This window comes from Spodoptera frugiperda, chromosome 11 (assembly GCF_023101765.2).
Source record: "Spodoptera frugiperda isolate SF20-4 chromosome 11, AGI-APGP_CSIRO_Sfru_2.0, whole genome shotgun sequence".
In the NCBI taxonomy this organism is placed as follows: domain Eukaryota; kingdom Metazoa; phylum Arthropoda; class Insecta; order Lepidoptera; family Noctuidae; genus Spodoptera; species Spodoptera frugiperda.
Genome location: NC_064222.1, coordinates 8,717,491 through 8,743,084, shown reverse-complemented (window position 1 = coordinate 8,743,084; position 25,594 = coordinate 8,717,491). Strand labels below are relative to the sequence as shown.

General features: G+C 39.2%; 2 protein-coding genes across 14 annotated transcripts in view; both read left to right on the top strand.

The window, feature by feature from the left end:
• The window catches only part of LOC118274573 (luciferin 4-monooxygenase-like), a 227,023-nt gene extending 214,732 nt beyond the window's left edge, over positions 1-12,291 (top strand). For 5 of the 13 annotated variants that reach the window (XM_050696732.1, XM_050696725.1, XM_050696721.1 and 2 more), the window contains 11 exons: positions 4,083-4,249; positions 5,206-5,413; positions 5,738-5,933; positions 6,567-6,689; positions 7,104-7,278; positions 8,380-8,511; positions 8,953-9,081; positions 9,377-9,460; positions 10,107-10,253; positions 11,461-11,626; positions 12,070-12,291. In XM_050696732.1, coding sequence (XP_050552689.1) covers positions 4,083-4,249; positions 5,206-5,413; positions 5,738-5,933; positions 6,567-6,689; positions 7,104-7,278; positions 8,380-8,511; positions 8,953-9,081; positions 9,377-9,460; positions 10,107-10,253; positions 11,461-11,626; positions 12,070-12,197 — 1,655 coding nt within the window. In that variant the 3' untranslated portion in view covers positions 12,198-12,291. Of the gene's footprint in view, positions 1-229; positions 362-866; positions 996-1,258; positions 1,343-1,637; positions 1,785-2,110; positions 2,277-4,082; positions 4,250-5,205; positions 5,414-5,737; positions 5,934-6,566; positions 6,690-7,103; positions 7,279-8,379; positions 8,512-8,952; positions 9,082-9,376; positions 9,461-10,106; positions 10,254-11,460; positions 11,627-12,069 lie in introns of all 13 variants that reach the window. The other 8 variants (XM_050696722.1, XM_050696723.1, XM_050696724.1 and 5 more) reach the window with 5 other exon arrangements.
• A 1,609-nt stretch (positions 12,292-13,900) lies between these two features.
• On the top strand, positions 13,901-25,575 carry LOC118274571 (luciferin 4-monooxygenase-like). The gene is made up of 11 exons (XM_035592144.2): positions 13,901-14,119; positions 18,965-19,172; positions 19,747-19,945; positions 20,423-20,545; positions 21,048-21,222; positions 21,810-21,938; positions 22,547-22,672; positions 23,032-23,115; positions 23,497-23,643; positions 24,694-24,859; positions 25,395-25,575. Exons 1-11 carry the CDS (start codon positions 13,964-13,966, stop codon positions 25,526-25,528), a joined length of 1,647 nt encoding a protein of 548 aa, XP_035448037.2. The 5' UTR covers positions 13,901-13,963; the 3' UTR covers positions 25,529-25,575.
• The last annotated feature ends 19 nt before the right edge of the window (positions 25,576-25,594 follow it).

Below are 25,594 nucleotides of genomic sequence, written 5' to 3'. Positions count from 1 at the left end.
CTTCGAATATAAAAGAACGAGCAAGAAACTCCAAATTACCTTTAAAATGGTACGATCCAATGGTTTGGCCACTAGCTGACTCACTATAAGATAAACAGTACCACATGCTTCATTATGTCGTCTAGTTGAACTATTAGATTAAGGCTTACCAACTCAGATACATAAATCTTATAAATATGGGATACAACAGTTATTGGTTTAATGACAAGATTATGTAACATGTTCACAGCCCGGTTACATTCTTTGCAATCCCGTGTTGATGAAGAGGTTGGCTGAGCAAGCCAAGTGTGACTTCACCTGTTTCAAACACATGACTCTAGGAGGCAGCTTTGTGCCACAAGAGCTGGTTGATACAATGAAGGTTAGTCGACATACTAATTTCAAAGAAGCTGATAGTCGTTACTCAAGCAAGTCTCAAAAAAAATCATAATACCTACAGAACAATTTAGAAACGGCTATCGGCTGAAATTAATAACAGTACTAGAACGACTGCCTCATTGGTCGAGTGGTCGCTAGTGTGACTGTTTGACAAGGGGTCTTGGGTTCGATTCCCGGGTCGGGCAAAGTATTACAAGGCAGCTTTGTGCCACAAGAGCTTTTCATGACAAAGTGGCGAAACAGTGGGTTACTCAAGTAAAAAATTGTATACGTGCCGTAATGTGCACCTCTGCCTACCCTTTCGGGGTTAAAAGGCGTGACGTTGTAATAATAAAAAAATACCAGATCGAAACGGAAGCGCGTTCGGCACTCTGATTGGTTGGTTCATCCGCGCCGGCCAATCAGAGCACCAAACGCGGTCTCGTTTCGATTACTTTAAACGTAAAGCAAACTCGTACTGAAGGTATTCGTTTCTTTTTTCATTGCAGAAACTGACTCAGTCTGAAAATGTGTTCGTAATGTATGGTATGAGTGAACTGAGTGGAACTGCTTTCTTCAACGACTGTACTCTGCCACCAGGGTCTTGCGGAAGACCAGCAGGTTCCTTTGACTGCAAAGTAAGTTATTTTGGGATTATTACAACTAGCTGCTCTATTGGGCAAAGTAAAATGTTATAACATCTTGTTTCATTTTAGTGCCTTCCTTACCTTAGGTCTTATAATACACCCAGGTTTTCACAGCTTCTTTGTGATACTCGGCCTGTTTTTTCCTAACTTGGAGCTTGACTCTAGATTCGTTGAATTTTGCAATCTTTCGGTCTACCTTTCCTTGGAAATTGTCTTCTGAAACCGTTATAATATATTTTTTTTTTTTGTTGCAGTTAGTAGACCCAGAGACACATAAAGAAGTGACTGAACCTCACGTACCAGGAGAGTTGTGGTTCAAGGGACCCGCTGTGTTCAAAGTAAGATTCTTTCTACAATATGTATCTTGCTAGTGTGGCATATCGAGTGCGGCCCTGCGCACAAAGAGTACGCACGAGGCGAAAAGTGAGGAGACCGCACTCCGAGAGCTGCGCCCGAGCAGTGCCTCCGAACCACATTGATTACAAACTCTTTTTAATATTACAATGAGTGTGAATCAACCACACATCGGAGGACCAACAAGCACCACGATTGATATCGAGTGCTTAAAAAAAAGTCAATAGTGTTTTATAGTGTCCAGTATTTCCTAGTCATAACTCTTAATATGCTTTCCAGGGATACCACAATAACCCTGAAGTGACAAGAGAGACGTTTAGTGACGACGGCTGGTTCCGATGTGGGGACATTTTCTACAGAGATGAATCTTGGAACGTGTATTTTGTGGAACGATACAAGTCACTATTGAAGTACAATAATCACCAGGTATGTACTATTGGGACGCTATCTATCAGTCCTCTTTTTTTGTGGCAGTAATATCACCCATGACTTCTCCCGCCTTGGGTGAGGCAAGAGGGAGTGTCAGACTCTTACTGACTAAAAACCACCCCGTTCCTACTCCTGCTTTTCGAGCCGGAGCCCCGGTAAACCCGCTAGGTAGTCCGCAGCTCCGGATCAGGCACTACTGGGCCCCATCTGTGGTAGTCTGATGGCTCTTTAAGGCGCGCGCGGAACGCAACGTGCCATGTATCAGTCTTCTCATAATTCAAATTTGAAAAGAGACTATTATAATATAAAATAATGGCTTGCAGGTATCTCCGTTAGAAGTCGAAATGACAATAATGAAGCACCCTGGAGTACTCCAAGTGGCAGTGACCGGTATACCAGACAGGGAGTGTGGGGACCTAGTGGTGGCGTGTGTGGTGCCCAAGCCTGGCTGCAGCCCCACAGCGCAGGAGATCAAGGACCTGGTCAAAGGTAGATTCCACTAGAGTATTAGTTCTTAAATAAAATATTTATTAATATAAATTATTGAGTAAGTTATGCGTTATGTTGTCTACTAGTGGCTTAGAATAATACGGTAGCAGGACTACATTTGGTTAGTGTGGTCTTCAATACTTCAGTACCCTTAGTACGAGCTTACTTTACGTTGAGCGAAAACGAAACGAGTGCGCGTTCGGCGCTCTGATTGGCCGGCGCGGATGAATTAACCAATCAAACCGCCGAAAGATAGAGTCATACTCTCGTTTCGATCTCGTTAAACGTAAAACAAACTTGTACTAAGCCCTAAGTATACGTATACATAACGGTTCATCGGTTCTACAAAATTGTGATCGCAGAACTATTATAAATATGAATAGTTACTTCCAAAATGATTATAACCGAAATTCTATTTTACAGAAAATCTGACGGACACAAAACATTTGAGAGGAGGAGTGATCTTCATGGAGAGTCTACCTATCACCAGCGCATCCAAGATTAACAGACAGAAACTGAAGGAACTGGCACTCAGAATGCCGAGGGAATAAAACTACAATTGCAAGTCGCTTCCTACTATAAGCTGATCTTGTCACTGGACCCTACATTTAGAAGAGGACGTTTCATGGCTGACGATCATGATGTTTAATTGTTAATAATTCCATAGCCAATTGTAAAAAATGAACGTTGTAAATAAACGAAAGACATTTTTTTATAAAGACTGTTATATATCACCTAGCCTCAATGAGAACACAGTTTCTACCCAAAGAAGCAGTAAACCCGGGTTGGAGTTACTAAACAATTGACTATACGGTTGCCGCGGTAGCTGGGCAACGTGTAGTGGGTTCGATTCCCACACGGAGCAACTCTTTGTGTGATCCATAAATTGTTGTTTCGAACTTGTAAATGCACCCACGGTACGGGAGAATATACTATTGTTGGTCAAGGTTTAAAAAAAATATACATCCACGTCACCTTTAAGCAAGTTCTGCTAATCAACCATATGAAAGCCATTGTCCATTACTGTAAGACGATAAGTAGTCCAGATAAATCCTTGCATGATGAGCCTTGCTTGATAGAACAGCCTCTATCGCATACTTACTATTTTTCTATCTCAGAACAATCGAGTTTGAGGTTCAACAAGCATGTGCTTCATCATTGACTGTAAAAACTACAGATTCTAGTCTTTGAATATTCTAAATGTCAACAATTATGAAGTACACCAATTAACCTTTTACTTTAAGAAATCATAGTTTTAGTTTATTTGTATAGGTTTAGTTAAATTTTTCGTTTCTTTAAGATGACTATATTCGCACGATTTTTGTAAATCATCAATAGTTGCAACCTGGATCTACTCTTGTATTAATTAGGTAAGTAATATACAATCTATATAATATGATGTTGGAACTCACTAAGGGAGGGATTACAATGCTTTTCCACTAGAGATGTGCTATGCTACGTTGCTGTGATTACGTTTGGCTTCCATGAATCATATTCATTGATACAGAAAGCTTAGCACTGGTGGAAACGTGTTCAGCTAAACTTTTTTATATGGAAAGATGCATGCTTTTTTTGAGGGGTGAAAATCATCCAATGACTTCTCCCGCCTTGGGCAAAGCGAGAGGGAGTGTCAGACTCTTACTGACTAAAAACCACCCCGCTTTTCGAGCCGGAGCCCCGGTAAACCCGCTAGGTAGTCCGCAGCTCCGGATCAGGCAACTATGACTGTCTTCCCTTACTACATAAAGATCAGACATCACCATTTGTGTAAATAAACCGGGATTAAGAAACTAGTCTTTATTACAGAAACACTAAAGTCCACAATGGTGAAACGTGGCAACGATGCGGTGCACTGGTACATGGAGGAGGTGGGGGCTCGCGTGGTGGCGAAGACCGGGATCCCTTCAGACAGACATCATTTAGGGAAACTGATACTGCATAGCCTGCAAGACGATCCCGACTTTATTCTGCAGGTGATAAAGCAGAAAATAGCATTAATAGTGATATGTAATCTAATACTAATGATTTAGTTTTAGTAACTCTTGCTCACACGGCTTCACACTTCTTGAATCCTCCTCCTACTTTTGAATCACTCTATATAATAAAAATAACCATATAAAACTGATTTAAAAGATCTCTAAGCTTACAGACACTGATAATGGAAAGCAGTTTTGCTTTAATACTAGTGATTACATAAAAATATAATGCAATAAAATAAATTAAATTGTTTATCTGACTGCATTATTATCAAAAATGTAATTCCATGCAAGCAAAAAGCAAATATTGGTTATAGGTTATTTATGAATCGTCTTTATGATTATCTTGATGACAATTCAGAGACAGGTGTGGAGAAAAAGATGATGAAGCGATGATGAGTACAGTGTTTTTTTTTAAGGGGGGAAAATCATCCAATGACTTCTCCCGCCCTGGGCGAGGGACTGTGAGATTCTTACTGACTAAAACCACCCCGTTCCTACTCCTGCTTTTCGAGCCTGAGCCTCAGTAAACCCGCTAGGTAGTCCACAGCTCCGGATCAATGAGTGCAGTGTAGGATATAAAAATAATGTTGCCATTGTTCATGTTGCTAGTTCATACTAGCACGGTTGGTGCGAGGAACTGGCTGCCATGCAAAATTCCCGCACGGAGCAACTCTTTGTGTGCTCCACAAATTGTTCGGGTCTGGGTGTCATGTGCTATGAACTTCTTTGTAAACGGACCCACGACACAGGAGAAAGCCCTAACGTGCGGCAACATTTTAAGCAAACAATTTTTTCGCTCCTTGGGGGGTGCCAAAATTAAGAAAGAGAGGACTTAAGCAGTCTTAACGAGTCTATTAAAGACATTCTTATTAGTAGTCCTAGAACGTAGTAAGTACATGACATATAACCCGATATAAGAATAACTGAGTGTAAAGATCATATACTCACAGATCGATGGAGCGACAGGAGAGTCAGAAACCTTCGGCTCAGCGTTAGACAGGAGCATCCGATGTGCTGTCTCCCTCACCAACATGGGGCTGAAGCAAGGCGACGTCATGGTGCTGATGGGACCGAACCACATAGATTACTGCATACCTCATACAGCTGGGCTATTTCTTGGACTTAAGGTGGCTTCTATCGATGCTACTTTATGTGTTAGTAAGTATTTATTGAGGTTAGTAAGTTTTTTTGAGGTGGGAAAATCAATCCATTACTTCTCCCGTGAGGCGAGAGGGAGTGACAGAGTCCAACTGACTAAAAACCACCCCGTTTCTACTCATGCTCTTCGAGCCCGAGCCCCGGTAACCCGCGAGGTAGTTCGCAGCTCCAGTTTTTCTACACCTAGTCCGATTTTTCAACATTCTACTATTCTCATCATATTATGGCGTCTGCTATAACTACTTTTAAGTAAGTCATTGTCTATTATCAAACCAGACTTTTTTTTAAAAGTCGTTAAGTAATTTCTCTGCTTTCCAATTTCAGATGAACTAAAGCAATTATTTGAAACTAATCGGCCGAAGATAATTTTTGCTCAGACCAAAAAACTAGGAGATATTAATGAAGCACTATCTGCGTCTAAAGTTGATGCAAAAATAGTGACATTCGATAATATTAGTATATATAAAACAATGACAGAACTCTTGAATGATGCAGACGAGGCGTCAGTAAAGAAATTTCAGTAAGTGATTCTCTCTAAAGAACTTAATACTTACTAGATTTTGATTTATAAACCAAAATCATCAAAATGTTAACCCTTCGCAACACAACGCGCGCTGCATCGTTGAATAAACGTTAAAATTCGTACGTTGCTCACAAGAAAAAAATAACCCCCAAAACAGGCGAAGTAATTTGTCTTAAATGGCTAAAACAGTGAAACGGGAACTTTAAACCATATTATTAATTAAAGTTTAGCCAGACCTTTTGTAGATGTGAGAAGTTAAATTATGCAAACCAGGGCCTACTCTAATTCAACGAACGAAAGAACGAAAAAACTTCGCAAATTGCATACTACAATCCTACTTATTGCGAACTTTCGTGAACAAAAATGAACGAATGAAATGAATATAAATAGATTTTGATATGTAATTTTATCAATGAATCAATAAAACCTATGGCTGAAGATTAAACGAAACTTCGGATTTGAGAACCGGAGTAGGTCCCCTGGTTAGTCTTCTTATTAGTTGGTCTTACTTACCTGCCTTACGCCAAAACTGAAACAACCGAGGAGGTCCTGAATCAAACAAAATTCTAATTAAATCCCATCTATTTTACTCTGTATGCAAAATTAATATTAAATGGCATTCTATTTCAGACCAACAGACTTCGATCCTAGCAGTACAATAGCTTTCCTTACTTCTACGAGTGGCACCACAGGGATCCCAAAGACGGCTATGATAACCCATGAGAACTTGGCTATATCATTGCCTTATATCTGGTGGGTGGACATATATCAATGGTTATTTCAATTAAATCGATTCGGTTCAGTCTTCAGTACCATCAATATGAATTTGCTTTACGTTTAAAATAATCGAAACGAGAGTGCGTTCGGTTCTCTGATTGACCGGCTTGAATAAACCAACCAATCAGAGCTCTGAACGCACTCTCGTTTCGATGCACATGCTGAACTGGTTCCATTTCACCGCAGACAAAATCCATACATCGACAAATCTCTATACACTTACATGTCATTGTTTATTTTTTGCGTGTGAAATAAATGTTTTTTTTTTCTTTCTTTAGTATGGTAGGCTCTTAGAAGTTGTTTCAAACCACGTTCTCCAAATATAATTTCCAGTAGAAATCCCACCAGCTTAAAAAATAGAGGTATCCTAAAGTCATATTTATCTTTTAGGAAAACCATGAGTAAATTCCCATCACCGATAAAGATATCGTTTGTGGTATCACCAGCGCAATGGATCACAACTGGGTTCAACTACATCTTCTCTCCGGTCCTCAAGTTTACTAGACTACAAACATCAAAACCAGTCACTCCAGAACATTTTGGGGATCTAGTGAATAAATATAGGGTATGATATGATAAAAAATCCACTATGAAAAATATGTTTTTTTTTTACGTTTGATGGGTCGACGTTTGGCTGCTATCTCACCTGATGGTAAGTGATGATGCGGCCTACGATGGAGCAAGAGCAACATAAGCAACCTATTCACTCGGATTTTGATGATTATGATTTTCTTTTTCTTGCGCTTTCTGATTAAATCCATACTTTTGATGCCAAAAAAGCAAATAGAATTAAACAGCTTTTATCAATTTTTAAATGTGGAAAGAAAGTAAAATAGAATCCCATAAAAAAAGATGGATACGTACTCGGCGCGATTTTGTGACGTCAAATACAGAGGAAAATAGAGAAAGGAAAGAGGCATTTTAGCTCTGATCTTTTTTCTTTTTAGAAGGTGGATAGTTATTAAATTACTTCTCCCCAAAGTAAGGTGCCTCTTGCCTCACTCAGTATCAGACTCTTACCGATTAGAAACTACGCCTTTCCAACTCCTGCTTTGAGCTCGAGCCCCAGTAGCCTTTACCGTAGTCCACACTTCCACAGCCCCGGTATTTTAGTTCTGGTCTTCAATAATTTACCATAAAGGCAGCTGCTGGAACTGCGGACTACCTAGCGGGTTTAACTAAAAGCAGTTTCGGAACAGGATGGTTTTTAGTCATAAGAGTCTGCAGGCCTTCTCGTCTCCTCCATGGCTTCCCCAGACGTAGGATGATTTTCCTTTAAAAAAACTGTTGTGTTCACAGCCAAACTACATCCTTTGCAACCCAGTGTTAATGAGGACATTAGCTGAGCCAAACTACTTCACCTAACAAATGAGTTTGGCGGCAGCTTGTACCTGGTAGTGAAGGTTCAAGAGTCCATGATCAAAACTTTTTTTTACCCGACTGCGCCAGAAGGAGGGTATGCATTATGTATGTATGTATGTATGTATGTATAAATGCTGCTGGAACTGCGGCACTACCTAGCGGGTTTACCGGGGCTCGTTAAAAGTATGTGTAGAGAACTGGATTTTTAGTCAGTAAAAGTCTGACACTCCCTCTCGCCTCGGTCAAGGCGAGAGAAGTCATAATATAATAATTTTCCCCCTAAAAAAAACTGCTGTGTTCACAGCCAAACTACATCCTTTGCAACCCAGTGCTGATGAGGACATTAGCTGAACAAGCCAACTGCGACTTTACCTGCTTTGAACAAATGAGTTTGGCAGGCAGCTATGTATCACCAGAACTGGTAGAGAAAATGAAGGTTGGTGATGTAGTCGAGTATGATCAAAACTCTTTTTTATGGTATAAGCCGGTAACAGAACTAAGACCTCATGGTAAGCAATCGCGAGCCGCCCATGGAGACTTGAAACACCAGAGGCGTTACAAGGTGCGTTGCCGGCCTTTTGGGGGTTAGGAATTTAAGGGTTGTCATTGAATTAGGGATTGGAAAGATTAAAAAAAATTCCAACTCCCTCAATGATAGGCCAGTTGGAAGCGACCTGATTCCAGGCACAAACAGAAAAGTAATTTTACTCAACAAGTAAGATGTATTTTATGACATTTTAATCAACTTTCGTAAAGACAGACGGAAATTTGGAGACAGTTCTTTATGAGTTCTTCGAAATCTTTAAATACATAATTATTTGGTATTGACTTAATTCCCCATCATGAAAATTGCTTAATCTTTGTTTTCCCATTACAGAAACTGACACAATCAGAAGACGTCTTCATACATTACGGTATGAGTGAACTCAGTGGAACTGCTTTCGTCCACGACTGTCCTGCACCACCAGGCTCCTGTGGAAGACCAGCTGGTTCCTTTGACTGTAAAGTAAGTTAGTAATAATAAAGTAATTGAAACAGAATGACCTAGAAATATTCATAAAAGTATCATAAATTCCTACGCTACGATTTCTGGTTTATATGGAACACAAGTAATACATAAAAATATTTTTATGTAGGTATTAATAGTTTATACATAGTTATCAAGAACAAATGTGTGTACCAAAAATCTGATTGATTTATCGTCAAGAAATAGGATAAGTTCTAATTACAAAATTTGACCCAAACAAATAAACAGGTTAAGTAAATAAAACAATTTAAAACAATCCAATAAACTGTTTCAGTTAGTGGACCCAGAGACACATAAAGAAGTGACTGAACCTCACGTACAAGGAGAGTTGTGGTTCAAGGGACCCGCTGTGTTCAAAGTAAGATTTCAAAGTCAAAGTCAAAGCATTTACTTCAATTAATCCTTAATTAGGCACTTTTGAAACGTCAAATTGAATTGTCCGTCAATCTATCTCTATTCACTGATACCTAGCTTCACTAAGCTAGGTGGTCGTTTCAAAGTGTAGCTTCGAATGGAAAAGAACGAGCAAGAAACTCTATCGTTACTCTTAAAAAAAAGGGACTTTGGAGTGTGGAGCCGATGTATGACACATCGGCTCAGGCAGTATCCCGCAGTAGGCTTCGCGCTGATTGGTAGAAACTGCGCGCAGGGCGACTTCCCGTGCATTTCGACGTCTTTATAGAGATACTTGTATAGGTACAATGGTAAAATCTGCCATCCTACGCTACGCGACGAAACGCGGTGCAGTGGGTGGACCACCTAAATACTTTTTCATAAATATCCAAGAACCAAATCCATCTTATTAAGGGTACGCATCCACAGGCCCACATCGTACGCATCTCATACAACTGCGTCCACAGATCCGCATCAGCAATGCCTACATGCTATGCGTACTGGTGACGTCATACGGAATGCGTACGATGCGTGCGATGCGTACGATGTGGGCCTGTGGACGCGTACTTTAACAGAACATCATCACATTCATTTTTTAATATACTTTCCAGGGATACCACAATAACCCTGAAGTGACAAGAGAGACGTTTAGTGACGACGGCTGGTTCCGATGTGGTGACATTTTCTACAGAGATGAATCTTGGAACGTGTATTTTGTGGAACGATACAAGTCACTATTGAAGTACAATAATCACCAGGTATGTATCTAAACTATCCTTTGCTGTTGAACAAAGATCGACTTAAGAGAAGGTGGATAATTGGAACACTGAATTGAATAATTTCAATCGTGTATAAAATAAATCTGTGTTATAATACTGTTATAATATGCTATACTGTGTTTGCTGCGCATTCCAAATGTCTAATCAAGAAATTACTCGCTAAAAACTATTTTCCAATTACAAGCTTTCACAAATAATATAAACTTAGGTTTAAACAAATTTACCGTAACATGCCAAATCTATAAGTTGCTGTCATTGTCGTTTTCACCAACCTAAACCAATCTCCTAACTAAGAATTACTTAGTTAGTACGTGGGGGAGCGCCAACACTAGCCCCTTATTTGTATAGTTAAAGTGTTACCATCGCCTATTACAGCATAAAGTTTATTATAGCACTTACTATGATTTTATTGAATTAATTATTATTTAACTGCCTCGTTGGTCGAGTGGTCGCAGATGCGAATGCCGAACAACAGGTCTCGGGTTCGATTCCCGGGACGGGCTAAGTATAACTGGGCTTTTTTTCGATTTTTCAAAAATTTCTCAGTGGTAACGGAAAACCAGTACTGTGGCATTTCACCCCCTTTATTGGGACTTGTATACATGGTGAAATGGTACAATGTACATTATATAGCTTCGCATAACGTTCCACTAATGTGCATTCAATGCCTACCCCTTCGTAAATTAATCAAAATTATGCAATGAAAATAAGTATTATTGAATTAATTATTATCACAATATATAGAATTTTCTAGTGTCCGATTTATCGAAAATTATACCATGAGTTAGGACGTCGATGGGTGTAACTTATTAGTTGTTGAAAATCAAAATGCGTTAAATGTCACCTATTTTTATTTAAAATAAAGTTTATTTCTATTTTTGGAGTCCATTTATATACAACCTTGATATTTTGAAATTGAATATTATTAATGTTAGCTTCTATACATACAATATATGAATTTAGATTCTGAGTTTAAAGGAGTAACGATGGAGTTTCTTGCTCGTTCTTCTCCATACGAAGCTACACTTTGGAACGAGCGCCTAGCTTCACTGACAGACAGACTGACGGACAATTCAATTTGACGTTTCAAAAGTGCCTAATTTAGGATTAGTTGAAATAAATGCTTTGACTTTGACTTTAAAAATAAGTTTATTAATTTAAATCCATAACCTTTTCTCCGTTGCAGGTATCTCCGTTAGAAGTCGAAATGGTAATAATGAAGCACCCTGGAGTACTCCAAGTGGCAGTGACAGGTATACCAGACAGGGAGTGCGGGGACCTGGTGGTGGCGTGCGTTGTGCCCAAGCCTGGCTGCAGCCTCACAGCGCAGGAGATCAAGGACCTGGTCAAAGGTAGTATTTTCTATTTATTGGTATGGTTAGGACTAAAACACAGATTCACACACTTCAATAGCCTATAAGTGGCCACTGCTGACCGCTTCTCGCACGGAGGAGGCTTGAGCATTAATCACCACGCTTGCTCAATGCGGGTTGATGTTTTCAAACTTATTATTAGAAACTATAGGTCCAGGATTCCCCACGATTTTCCTTCGCCGTTTGTCAGTGGTGTCTTACTCTTAGAAAGTACATATAACTTGGAAAAGTTACATTGGTATTTGCCGTTGATAGGTTTCGAACCAGCTTTCCGTATGAGAAGCGATCACCTTAAACCTCCGGGCCTCTAGGACGACAAAGCACAGATTATTATTATTAAAAAAATCTTAAATGCAACGCAACGCGGGTGAAGCCAGCTTGATAGAAGCTAATAGTACATATATTTATGATATTCGTTACAGAAAATTTGACTGACACAAAGCATTTGAGAGGAGGAGTGATCTTCATGAAGAGTTTACCTATCACCAGCGCATCCAAGATTAACAGACAGAAACTGAAAGAACTGGCGCTCACAATGCGTAGGGAATAACACTAGGTACCATTTTAGGGAACCTTATATTCTTTTTTGATTTGGGTTTAATGTATTTTCTGATTAATTTTGTTAATAAACATTTATTGTGTTATTTTATATTATTTTAATGTCCTTATAAGGGTTTTGCTACCAGTGATATGCTATGTAGCTATACTACGAAGGTGTAATAGCTAAGCTGTGAAACTATGTGGCCGATTCCAATGCAAGCACAGCACGTATACAGAACACGCATCCATAGCACGTAACTTCCATGTAAAAACAAAGCTTAGCTGAATAAATGGCTCATCTAACAGAAAAGCGATAACGTCGTAGCTTAGCCAGTCAGTCGTAACTTGCCCAGCCAAGAAATAAAACTCACTCTACCAATGAAGCAGACGAGTCAATAAATTATGTCAAGAAAGTAAATAAACATAGTAACAACCAAAATGTTCCTGACATAATAAGTATACTATAATATATAATTTATTTATCATAAATTTTAACAATCATTATAATAGTGATAAGACCGTACCTAGCCTTGATAGCAAAGACTCAGACTCAGACTTCATTATTAGATAATGATAATATAATAAGAAGTTCTAATATAATATCAGTTTTGCGACTATAAACTACTGCCATTATCTAGTACATACGCTATCAAGTAAATGCGTTAGTAATAAAACATGATTATCTACTAATAAATTAATATGAAAGTCTGTTTGTACAGTCTGCACATGGTATTTGTATTCAGGTTGCTGTTACGAAAATAATCAGTGTGGGAGAGCCATGCTTCGGCACGAATGAACCGGCTCGACCGGAGTGATACAATGGCCTCACCGAAAACCGACGTGAAACAACGCTGGCGTTGTGTGAGTGAGGTTACCGGAAGCCCTATTCCCCCACTTCCCAATCTTTGCAATCCTTGATTCTGCACAACTTCTCTACAACCCTTAGATTCCTGGGTCTGGTTTTCTTACATAAACATTCATTATTCTGATGATAGAAAAGTAAAAGTCTCATTATTAATAACAACATTAAAATTCAATTAGTAAAACTACGATTTTAACTGTAGGTACTTGTTTTAATGAGAAACATTTTATAATATATCTATAATAGCTGCTTAATAATTAGCTCTTGTACTCTATTCAATCGAGGAAGGACCATGAGCATTCTCGGCAGGCCCTTGAGACCACCGAGTCCGTAAATCCTGTATGTACCAAATTTTGGCCCGGCAAATTTTGTACCGCCTCAAACATGTTTTTTCCTCACCTGATTTGGCAAAATTTGCCAAATCGGTCCAGCCGTTTCTGAGTTTTAGCAAGACTAACGAATAGCAATTGACTTTTATACAAAGACAGACTGATATAACTGGTAATGTATTTAGATCCTAATTTCGTCAATTAATCGAATTAAAATTCATGAGAATTACGCACACGTAAATGTACTTTATTACGATTATTCATCTTGCGTTTTACTTACATAAATAAACTCTATTAAAAAAAAAACACAAATTTCAAGTTCGACAAGGCCAACCTCATACAAAACCAATGTTAATTATATCATTACTATATCAAATTGCGCAATGGAACGCGGAAAAAATAACGCAGACGAAGTCGCGGGCGATAGCTTGTTTAGTCTGTCGACGTTTGACAAGGCACGGGGTAGGAAAGGTGGGGGGGGGGTATGTTTCTAAATATATATAGTATATCATAATAAGTTAAATATATAAAGATTATTCAGTCGCGTCAACACGTATAGTGCGTGTTCTTAAAAAACTGTGCAATATGGAACAATTTATGTGCAAAAATGAAGTGATGGCCCCCTATTTGGACAAGTTGGGGGATCGCGTGGTGGCCAACAGTGGGATTCCTAGTGACAGATATCATCTTGGCAAATTAATATTTCAGAGTATAAAGGATGATCCTGATTTAGTAATGCAGGTAGGAGTTTATTTAATTCAATTCAATTTAATTTATTTATTTGTGAACACAGGTAAGTAATCAGAAAGAGTCTGACACTCCCTCCCGCCTCACCCAAGGCGGGGGAATTATTGGATGATTTTTCCCCCTCAAATAAAAAAAAGGTTTATTTATATGATGTACCTAAGCCTTCTGTTACGGAACTGCGTATTGACTAGCGGATTACCGGGGCTCCGGCTCGAAAACCAGGAGTAGGAACGGGGTGGTTTTTAGTCAGTAAGAGTCTGACTCCTCTCGCCTTGTCCAAGAGAGGTCATTGGACGAGGCTTCCTCCCTGAGACGATGATTTCCTCCCTCAAAAAAGCCTATTTTTTTAATAAGTTTTTGATACTGGAAGTGGAGAGGAAATTATCCTATAACTTCTCCCGTCTTGGGTAAGGCGAGAGATTGAGAATGTCAGACTCCTACTGACTAAAAAACACCCTATTTCTACTCCTGCTTTGAGCCGGAGCCCCGGTAACCCGATAGGTAGTCCGTTGCTCTGGAGTGCAACCATAACCATAATATGACCGGAATTGAAATGTTGTTTATTTTATTAGTGACATTTTGAACATCTTGTCTTATAATAATAAACTTCTTGTCTTACAATAAAAACATGTATTAAGATCTTAAATTGAATTGAAATAAATGAAATTTGAATTTGAATAACATACAGAAAAGTACGTTTGCTAATCTACAAAGGCGTAGGTAGAGAAGCACGTACAATTTCAAATCTATAAATAGATATTTCCTTCGGTCATGTTATGAGTCTCGCAATATAGTCTCAATATAATTGAATTGGCAATTACCTTGTAAGGTATTCAAGTGTTTTAATTGTACCTTTATCTAGATACTAGGTACTATTTCAAGGTATTCCAGTTTGTGACGTAAAATGATATTGAAATTGCCTATAGATAGTTATTATGAACAAGTATATGTGTGGGAGAGCCATGCTTCAACACGAATGGGCCGGCTCGACCGAAGTGATACCACGGCCTCACAGAAAACCGGCGTGAAACAACGCTTACGTTATGTTTCGTTATTAGTGAGGTTACCGGAAGCCCAATTACCCCCCTTTCCAATCATCCTTAACCCTGATTCCCTAACATCCCTTAAATTCCTAACCCCCAAAAGGCCGGCAACGCACTTACAACGCCTCTGGTATCCATGAGCGGCGGCGATTGCTCACCATCAGGTGATCCGTCTGTTCGTTTACCGGCTTATTTCATAAAAAAAGTATTATATTTAATTCCGACTGTGTTGTTTCTCTCTATACTTATATCTCTTCCTATGTACACTTATCTACATACATACTGAATGGTAAACAATAACATATTGTTATGACATTATGTACATTAACTGTAGCTTGTGTACCTACATAAAGAATTTAAATAAGATAAATAACTGCTTGTGTTACGCAAAATATCATGATGAAGGATGATTATTAATAAATGCATGACGATTTATTTTATGGTATTTATAAGCCGGTAAACGAGCAGACGGAGCACCTGATGGTAAGCAATCGCCGCCGCCCATGGATACCTGGAACACCTGCTTATACGCAACAGCAGCAATATACGGTTTGTTCTGGATTCCTATTGGTTGGGAATTTGAGTCAAACTTACCCCCTAAGGTCAAAGGAACCTGATCTTACCGATGTTTTTCGTCAAATCCAAGTATCTTGGCTCCTGTGAGACACAGTGCATCATCAACATCATCATCATCAGCCGAGAGACGTCCACTGCTGAACAAATTCCTCCCCCTTAATCCTCCACGTAGAACGACAAGCCGCCACCTGTATCCACTGGCTCCCCGCCACTATAACGATACAATGCATACTTAGAATAAATAGGTAAATAGATTTTTAATCCGATAATTACTCCTATTAAGTTTATCAGGATCAGCTGAGAAGCTGATAAAAAAATATGTAGATAGAATAATAGAGAATAGATACAATAATTTCGGTCCGACTGCTCGACTCCTTTTAATCGTAGCGTGATGTTTACAGCATATAGCCTTCCTCGATAAATGCACTATCCAAAGCAACAAAAAATATTCAAATCCGACCAATAGTTCCGGAGATTAGCGCGTCAAACATATATTTACATTGCTACTTTAAAAACAAAAACAGATAATATTTTTTAATAATGTTTTTGGAAAATTTTGCAAAACATGTCGTCACTTGGTTTTTTCTATAATTAGCTAGGCATATCTAAAGAACAAATTGTTGTTTTACTTTAAAAAAAAATACAATTCTTTTTAATTATCAGTCATTGACATAATCTATCAAGCACTAATTTGGTGCTGTATAAAGCCATGTCTCCACTAAGAACATTTGTCGAATGACATGTGTCCCTGGGGACATCGGGCGATGATAAATAATAAATGATATTTATTTTGCAAATAGGTTACAATGTAACTCTTTTACATGTTAATCTCTTAAATAACTAGATGAGGCCGGCATTTCCTATCGGACTACTCTAAGAAGAAATACCGAAACAAACTGAGAGGTCATAGTGTCTTTTAAAGACCAGACAATCAATTAAAGCCAAAGAATCAGTTAAAGATGTGAAGCGACGTCGGATGACATCGCTACAATATTGTTGAAACTGCTCCTTGTCGCACAGTCAACAATGTCGGGCGACGTCGCCCGACATCTCCCGATGTCTCCGGGACCACATGTCGCTCGACAAAATATGTTCCTTGTGAGGACGAGGCTAAAGCCTTATATTTATGGTAAACATTTTGTTTAGCAACATGGTTGCATAAACATTTTGCGGGCAACACTTGTGTTGCGGAGTTGATCGCGCCATGCTGCAGAGTTGACGCCCGGCGAGCGAAAACATCAGCTTATATTAGTTCAAAGTTTCCAGCAGCATTCTCGCTATTCATCAACAACGTTGATCAACTGTTGCTAAGCAAAATGTTTACAATGAATACGAGGCTTTAAGAATAACAAACAATGAATTTTAATTCGGTTTATTAACGAAACTTATCATTTATCAAGAAGAGCAAAGTTCAAAAATTAAATGATATAATTTAGAGTTGCACATAATAATGACTCTGCGAAACAACGTCTTTTTTCCTGTTTTTTTATAAACATTATAACTGCCCGTTTTTATTGTGGTTATCAAAGTCAAAATCATTTATTTCAAATAGACCAGGAAGGCACTTTTGAATGTCAAAGCAAATATAATAATATTAATAACGTCTGTCTGTCGGTCAGTCCTTTAGTGAAGCTATTTGCTCGTTCCAAAGTGTAGATTCCTATGGAGAAGAACGAGCGAGAAACTCCATAGGTCACTATTTTTCAATCAGATTCACAATACAATTCTTGGTTACATTGTTTTGATTGCTTCAACTATGTGAGAACAATGTAAAACTAATATTCAGTCAAAGCGATAGAAAAATAGATAGTTGACCCACCAAAACCAAATAAGTTCACATAAGTATAACATCTTTATATGTTGTGGTCGCCCATAGGCTAAAGGGTGTAAGGTTTTAATGATCCGGAGCTGCGGACTACCTCCGGAGCTGCGGACTATCTAGCGGGTTTACCGGGGCTCCGGCTCGAAAAGCAGGAGAAGGAACGGGGTGGTTTTTAGTCAGTAAGAGCCTGACACTCCCTCTCGCCTCGCCCAAGGCGGGAATAGTCATTGGATGATTTTCCCCCCTCAAAAAAAAAAAGGTTTTAATGATAGTAGGGAAGCCATCCATAGCACGCATCTTTCCATTTTAAAAACATAACTTAGCTAAGTCCATTTCCACCGATGCTAAGTGTACCAATGAATATTAAGATTGGTGGAAGCCAAACGCATCCACAGCAATGTAGCATAGCACATCTCTGGTGGAAAAGCACCGTAAAACCATTTATTTTGAATTATCATTGCAAATTAGGTACTCCGAATGATATGTTTGCTGTACCACCCATATCTATTTGTTAAGGTTTTATAATAACTCAGCCTACAGTAAATATGTAAAGCATTTATATTTTTACGTCAACAATTTTATTAAAATTACTCTGTCATCGTGTCTCATTAATCACGATTGTTTTTAACGGGTTTTTTAAACTTATCTTCAAATAAGTAGTAAGTAGTTTGTTTAAAAATATTTTATCAGACAATGGAAAAGAAAGAATGGTGCATCACTCGTTTGAACTGAATGTAAACTGATACAGCGTGCTTGATCTTAGAGAGGAGAGACACAGGAGTGTGGAATTATTATCTTACTAAAACGACCATTGTAGTCACCAAAGACGTATATCAATAGCGATTCCGAAATTCTCAATAGTCGTATGGACTCTATGGAGTCTAAATTTTGTTCCCGGTGTGTATAAAGGCCGGGTCTGCGGACGGCAAGCAAGGATTGCTCGCCGTCTGACCAGAACTAGACCAGTGCATAGGGTGCGTGTTCCGCGGGCGCCTCAAAGAGCCATCAGACCACCACAGATGGGGCCCAGTAAGACTGATGCCTGATCCGGAGCTGTGGACTACCTCAAAAAGCAGGGGTAGGAACGGGGTGGTTTTTAGTCAGTAAGAGTCTCACTCCTTCTCGCCTCACCCAAGGCGGTAGAAGTAATTGGATAATAAATAAATCTATAAACTATAAAATTTGCTCGGTGTAAAATCTCCCGTGACCACCATTTTGGAAAATAAAAGGTTTAGCATGACACGATATCCGGAGCTGCGGACTACCTAGGGGGTTTACCGGGGCTCCGGCTCGAAAAGCAGGAGAAGGAACGGGGTGGTTTTTAGTCAGTAAGAGTCTGCAGGACACGATGTATTCTAATATTTCACATACGTAATAATATATGTTTCCTCTCCACAGATCGACGGCAGAACAGGAGAATCAGAAACCAACGCATCAGTATTAAAAAGAACTATACGATGTGCCACCGCGTTCAGGAACCTGGGTGTGAACACTGGTGACGTCATCGTTTTAATGGGTGCCAACCATTTGGACCTAGCCGTACCGCTGTACGCTGCGTTGTACCAAGGCATTGCCACTGCTACTATTGACAGAACACTGTTAGTTGGTAAGTGGAGAGCTGTAGCTAAGAAGGCACCAAATAATAATGTTCTATTTTAATAATATTCATTATTTCATTAAATAGACAGTTTGCAAAAAAGGTCTTAAATGAAATGATACAAATCTCGCGTATTTAAAATACCTGTATGAATTTGCTTTACGGTTAAAGTAAGTTCGGCGCTCTTATTGGCCGGCTCGAAAAAAAAAACAACCAATCAGAGAGTCGAACACTACATAAACATTTTTTATAAACTTTTTAATAGTTTTATAACATTTATTTAGTCGAATAAAAACCAAATATACATCAACTTTTTGACTTTAGATAGTTAGTATACACATATACATAAATGTCATTAATAATACACTTGAAATGTTGAGATGATTACTGATCTCGAATAAAAATTTCAGGGCCTTTTATTCATGTAAGTAATGCGTTTTGCATAAGTAAAGACTAGAACAGTAGATCAAGTTCCAAGCTTCTATCGTCAGAGTACGTGAACTGTGTTCAAAAGTCCCTTAAAAAATAAAGATTAAAAAAAAATCGTCAGAGTAGTATAATTTACTCTAAATCTTTTCCACAGGTGAATTGGAAGCCACCTTCAATAACTTAAAACCGAAAATCGTCTTCTGCCAAAGTGAAAAGGTATCAGATGTCCAAAAAGCTATCGCTCAAGCTAATTTGAACTCAAAAGTCATCAGTTTTGATCCAACTCCTGATGCTATGTCCTTCTCTAAAATGATGGGGACGTATGGAGAAGAAATCGATGTGAATGACTTTAAGTAAGTTTTTAAACATATGAGTAAGATCTTTAAATGATTAGTGACAGTTATATATAATACTGTTTTTTGCGTATGAGGCATTTATTTTTGCTTTGTTGTGGATATAGTTTATTTAATTTGCAACGTCGCACCTTTTGTCCCCGAAGTATAGGCAAAGGTCTTTCGAAGTGCACATTACAGCACATAATGCCGCTATAAAATGTACGTACCCAATAATTTTCTTACTATTTTAGTGGTTATAACTCCCATATTTATGAAAACGTATACCCATGTAAATCGCTGTCGCTACTTAAGTATACTATTTAATTTTCGTCCATCAGACATGGTCACATCTTGACGTGATCTATTGCCAGATTTTCATACATTTCAAAAGAATTGAAGAAACCCAAGGCTTGAGAAACGATGTTACGATTTATCTACTACCCATAAAAGTCAAAAACTTAGTTCAATATAATTAGGTAAATATTTTTCTTTCAGGCTAGCAGACTTCGATCCACAGGAAACAATAGCCTATCTAGTGTCCACAAGTGGTACCACGGGACTGCCAAAATCTGCTATAATAACACACATGAATATGTCAATTGGTGGCGGTTATATTTTGTAAGATATTTTTTGATTACTTACCTTACTTTCTATACACGATCCGCGTAATGATGGCAAAGTACCTTGAAATCAAATCGAATCAATTTTATTTGCTAGAAAAGTGGTACATAACAGATAATACAATATTTTTGAGATCCTCACATTTCACCAGATCAGATACCATGCAAATATTTAATCATAAATCCAATGACACTCAACCCGAAACAACAACCGTTGTGGAATTACACAAAGATGTTACTTCCAAACATTTTTATGTAGGGAAGGAATTGACCTGCTTGAATTCGTTGAATTTGCAAAGTCCAATTGCCCCTAGCCACCGCCCATATTAGTTGCATCGAAACAAACGATCAAATGCCCTGTTTAGATTCATACGTTTTTTTTATTCCATAAAGTAGTTGTTGAACTACATGTACACGAATACAAATCACGGTGTAGCCTACACCATGACTCTTATTGACAATGCTCAAAGTACTACCTACTTAAATTTTTCTTTCTACAGCCCTCAAGCTAAGCAATTCCCTCCAGTACGATCAGTCCTCATCGTGGCGCCTCTGCAATGGTTGTCAGCTTTGGTCAACTTCGTTATGGGACCAATATTTCAGTACGGGAGGATACAATCATCTGTACCTGTACTGACGACGCCACATATTCTGGAGTTAATTAAAAAATATGAGGTTAGTATAGAAAGATAGTGAGTACAGCAGAGCCGAATAAAGATATATTATAAGCGTCCACAGGCCCGCATCGTACGCAACGGATTTTAGTTTGCCTTGTATAGAAACTCATACAACTGCGTCCACTGATCTGCATTGTACGGACCGCTCATCGGCAATGTCTACATGCGATACGTACCGATGACGTTATACGGAATGCCGATGGCAAAAATCCGAGTGAAAGTGCTCGCCTGCCAATCATGGAGATTATGGCCAAATCCTCTTGGGTAGAAAACGCCCACAGGCCAGCATTGTGCTTTTACAGGCTGATGATGATGATGTTATGATGATAATTGTGATACATTTTATGTATGCACTAGCTACTTCCGCGCGGTTTCACCCGCTCTGCTTGGCTCCTATTGGTCATAGCGTGATGTTTTATAGCCTATAGCCTTCCTCGATAAGGCTACCCAGGACAAAAAGACTTATTAAATCGGCCAGATTCCGGAGATTAGCGCGTAAACAAACATACAGTCAAACAAACTCGCATTTTAATAATATTAAAGTAATTTTAAGTAAGTAAAATACATTTCTACCTTATCTTTCAGCCAAGATTCATGATAAGCAGTCCTCCAATGATGACTGCGTTGATGAAGGCGAACTGCGACTTTTCCTGCTACGATGTGCTATATCTTGGGGGAAGTGCTGTGCCACGAGAGATGATAGAAGAGTTGAGAGTGAGTAGACTTACAAACATTGCCTTGGTATTTTCCATGAACTTCTTCAATGAAGTTTACACGCGATGAATGAGGCTTGAGAGCATATCAGACTAACTGCCGTATTCAGACACATTTAATGATTACTTAAACTATTCCTTAGTTAATATTTTGTTCCGATTACAATTGCTAAGGACTAGGTTAAGTGACTCTGAGTGTGGCAGTAATTCCTTATCGACTTTTAACAAGCTTTATGATTTATGCTCATTCCTTCTCCATGACGCAAGAGGCTTCTTCTTCAATAGAGTAATAGGAGATTTACAGGTTGATAATGATGAGAGTGTCACGCAAGTTTTTAATTTTTTAAGGGGGAAAATCATGCAATGATTTCTTCCACCTTGGGCGCGTCGAGAGGGAGTAAGAGTCTGTCTTAGACTAAAACCACCCCGTGGTCCAAGTTCAAGTGTTCCGGCTCGCCTGGTAAACCCGCTAGGTAGTCTTCAGCTCCGGATCAGGCATCAGCCCTACTGGGCCCCATCTGGTGGTCTGATAGCTCTTTGAGTTCTTCACTGGAGTAGCATCCATCAATATCATTGTAATGTAATAATGTGCTTTACTTTTGTCCCCAGAGACTGAATCCAAAAACATACATTGTAGATGTTTATGGAATGAGTGAGGTTGGTTCCATGGCTCTTGCCAACAACGCATGCCCGCTGGGTTCCAGTGGAAAGCCAATGGCACACATTAAATACAAGGTATGTTATATATTTTTTTCTATTAAATACTAGAAGACCCTACAGACTTGGTTTCGTCTTGGATATTTTTACATAAGAACTTTCTCGTGAAAGTAAAAAGAGAATTAGCGAAATCGGTTCAGCTGTTCTCGAGATTTGCGCTTAGCGACACATTTAGCGGTTCATTTTTATATTATAGAGATAGTACTGGAAATCTGGGCTCGCAATTTCTAATTATAAGTTTGAAATCGCCAACCCGCCCAGAGTAAGCATTGTGAATTATGCTCAAACCTTCTCAGTGCGAGAAGAGGCCTTTGGTCAGTAGTGGCCACTTTTAGCCTTATAGGCTGTTGATGTAAATGTTATAAATTGTATTCTAGTTGGTAGACGTGGATACCGGGGCAGAAGTAACGGAACCACACAAAAGAGGAGAGCTATGGATCCAAATACCTGGATATTTCAAGGTAAGATTCCTTGACTAAATAACTACGTATTAGAAATTACCTATCAAAGTAACAAGTCCTTAAGTCCAACTTAAGTAAATCAATTTGACTGCACCGTTGGTGCGGTGGCTGGGCAACCGGCTGCCGCGCAACGTGTAGCGGGTTCGATTCCCGCACGGAGCAACTCGTTCTGTGATCCACAAATTGTTGTTTTGGGTCTGGGTGTCATGTGTATGTGAACTTATATGTTTGTAAACGCACCCACGACATAGGAGAAAATCCTAGTGTTTTTTTTATTTAAAACGTCGGTAAAGCATACCTTATCACCTGATGTTAAGCAACGCCGCCGCCCATGGACACTTGAAACACTAGAGGCGTTTGACTTTACAAGTATGTCTGCAGGGTTATTACAACAACCCAGAGGCGACAGCTGAAGTGCTGACTGAGGACAAATGGTTCAAAACTGGTGACATGATGTACAGGGATGAGGAGTGGAACTTCTTCTTTGTGGAGCGCATTAAACTGCTGCTGAAGTACAAGAACCATCAGGTTTGGTTTTTTTTTGTTACGTGCAACGTCACGCCTTTTATCCCCGAAGGGATAGGCAGGGGTAGTAGGTGCACATTACGGCTAATGCCGCTATACAACGTAAACCCACTTTACACCATTTGTTGTATAAGTCCCATGTAATAGGGGGTGAGTTTCTTTTGGTAGTCAGGAGGTAATCAGTGCTGAAAAGTATAAGAACCTCACTGCGTCCAACTTCTTATTTTCTGTGATGGTACATTAACTGTCACGCCTTTTAACACAGGCAGAGGAGCACATTGTTACGCGTTTATGCCCTCTACATTGGTTGATTATCACCCACTTTAGGCCAATCAACAGTAAGTCGTGTAATAGGGGGTGACCTCGCAGTTGGTACTCAGGTCACGATTCACACTTGAAACGACAACTGGTCACGCTTAACAACTATTATCCCAAAAATCTTATTCATGTGACACTATCATTATCTGTCACGAACACAGCGTATCGAATGCGAGTTATTGTTGCCGCGTTTACCCTCTGATTGGTTGATTAATTTGGAATATGCCAATCAGAGCGCCGACCGTCAGAAACGTATACGTGTAAAACAATCTCGCAGTAGGCACTTAAGTAAGGCTCAGATATAAACCGTGGTCACGATTCACACTTGAACACGACAACTAATCACGTTTAAAAACTATTATCTACAAAATACAATACATAAGACATATTTTCATGTTAAACGTTTAAATGAGCTCAATAATTCTACAAATCACGCCATTTCCTTTGATATCCACAATGGAGGGAGTTGTAAAAAAACGTAACTGAATTATATTGTATGGTAATCTATAACATACAGATATAGCCTCTACAGGAAAATTTTAAGAGTAAAAGGGAAAATCATTCGCCGCCAAACGGACTTCGCTGGGTTTGCTAGTCAAGATTAAGAGTTTGTACCAAACATCAGATCACATCAGATCGATCTGACATCAGGAAGGGGGTAAAAATCCAATGACCCCCAGAACAAAGATCTGCGTTCCGGATAAAACAGTGTATAAATCTTCAAATCTGTTCCAGATATCCCCAGTGGAGCTAGAAGCAGTGATTCGCCAGCACCCTGGAGTGTTGGACGTGGCTGTCACCAGCCTAACTGATCCGGACGACGGAGACTTGCCCGTGGCTTGTGTAGTACAACGACCAGGTTTCCAAGTCACCGCGGACGAGATCAAGAATTTGGTTAAAGGTATTATTTTATAGTTTAGATGTTTCAATAAACACTTTGACTATATTATAACACGTCTATATTTATATGCCCTAACCCTTTTTTACGTTATAGGCCGGTAAACGAGCAGACAGATCACCTGATGGTAAGCAATCGTCGCCGCCCGTAGACACCCGAATTACCCGAAACACCAAAGGCGTTACAAGTGTGTTGTCGGCCTTTTAGGGGTTAAGAATTTAAGGGTTGTCGGGGAATCGGAGTCATTCCCGCTCGTCCACACTCCATCGTCTCGACTAGACGTGAAGATGACAGGGTATAGACGACTGGGAATAATGCGTTTTGTTCGTCCACAGTGTAGACGAATAGGACGCAACATTCACAGTCGTACAGTGTGGACGAGCGGGAATGACTCAGGAATCGGGGATTAGGAAGATTGTCCTTTTTTTTGAGGGGGGAAAATCATCCGGTACTAGGTAGTCCGCAGCTCCGGATGAAGATTGTACCTTGCAGGTTTATTTAAGTCCAAACATCCAATCTTTTTTTGTCACATTTTCAGAGAAGCTGACAGACACCAAACATTTGAGGGGAGGAGTCATGTTCCTGAATGAGCTGCCTTTGACCCAATCAACCAAAGTACACAGACGGAAGCTGAAAGAACTGGTGGCGGCTAAGAAGGATGAACTGCTATGATGCGGTTATTTTAATAAAATAATAATCATTTGTTATTGTTATAGAAAGCCTTTTATTTTAATTCTT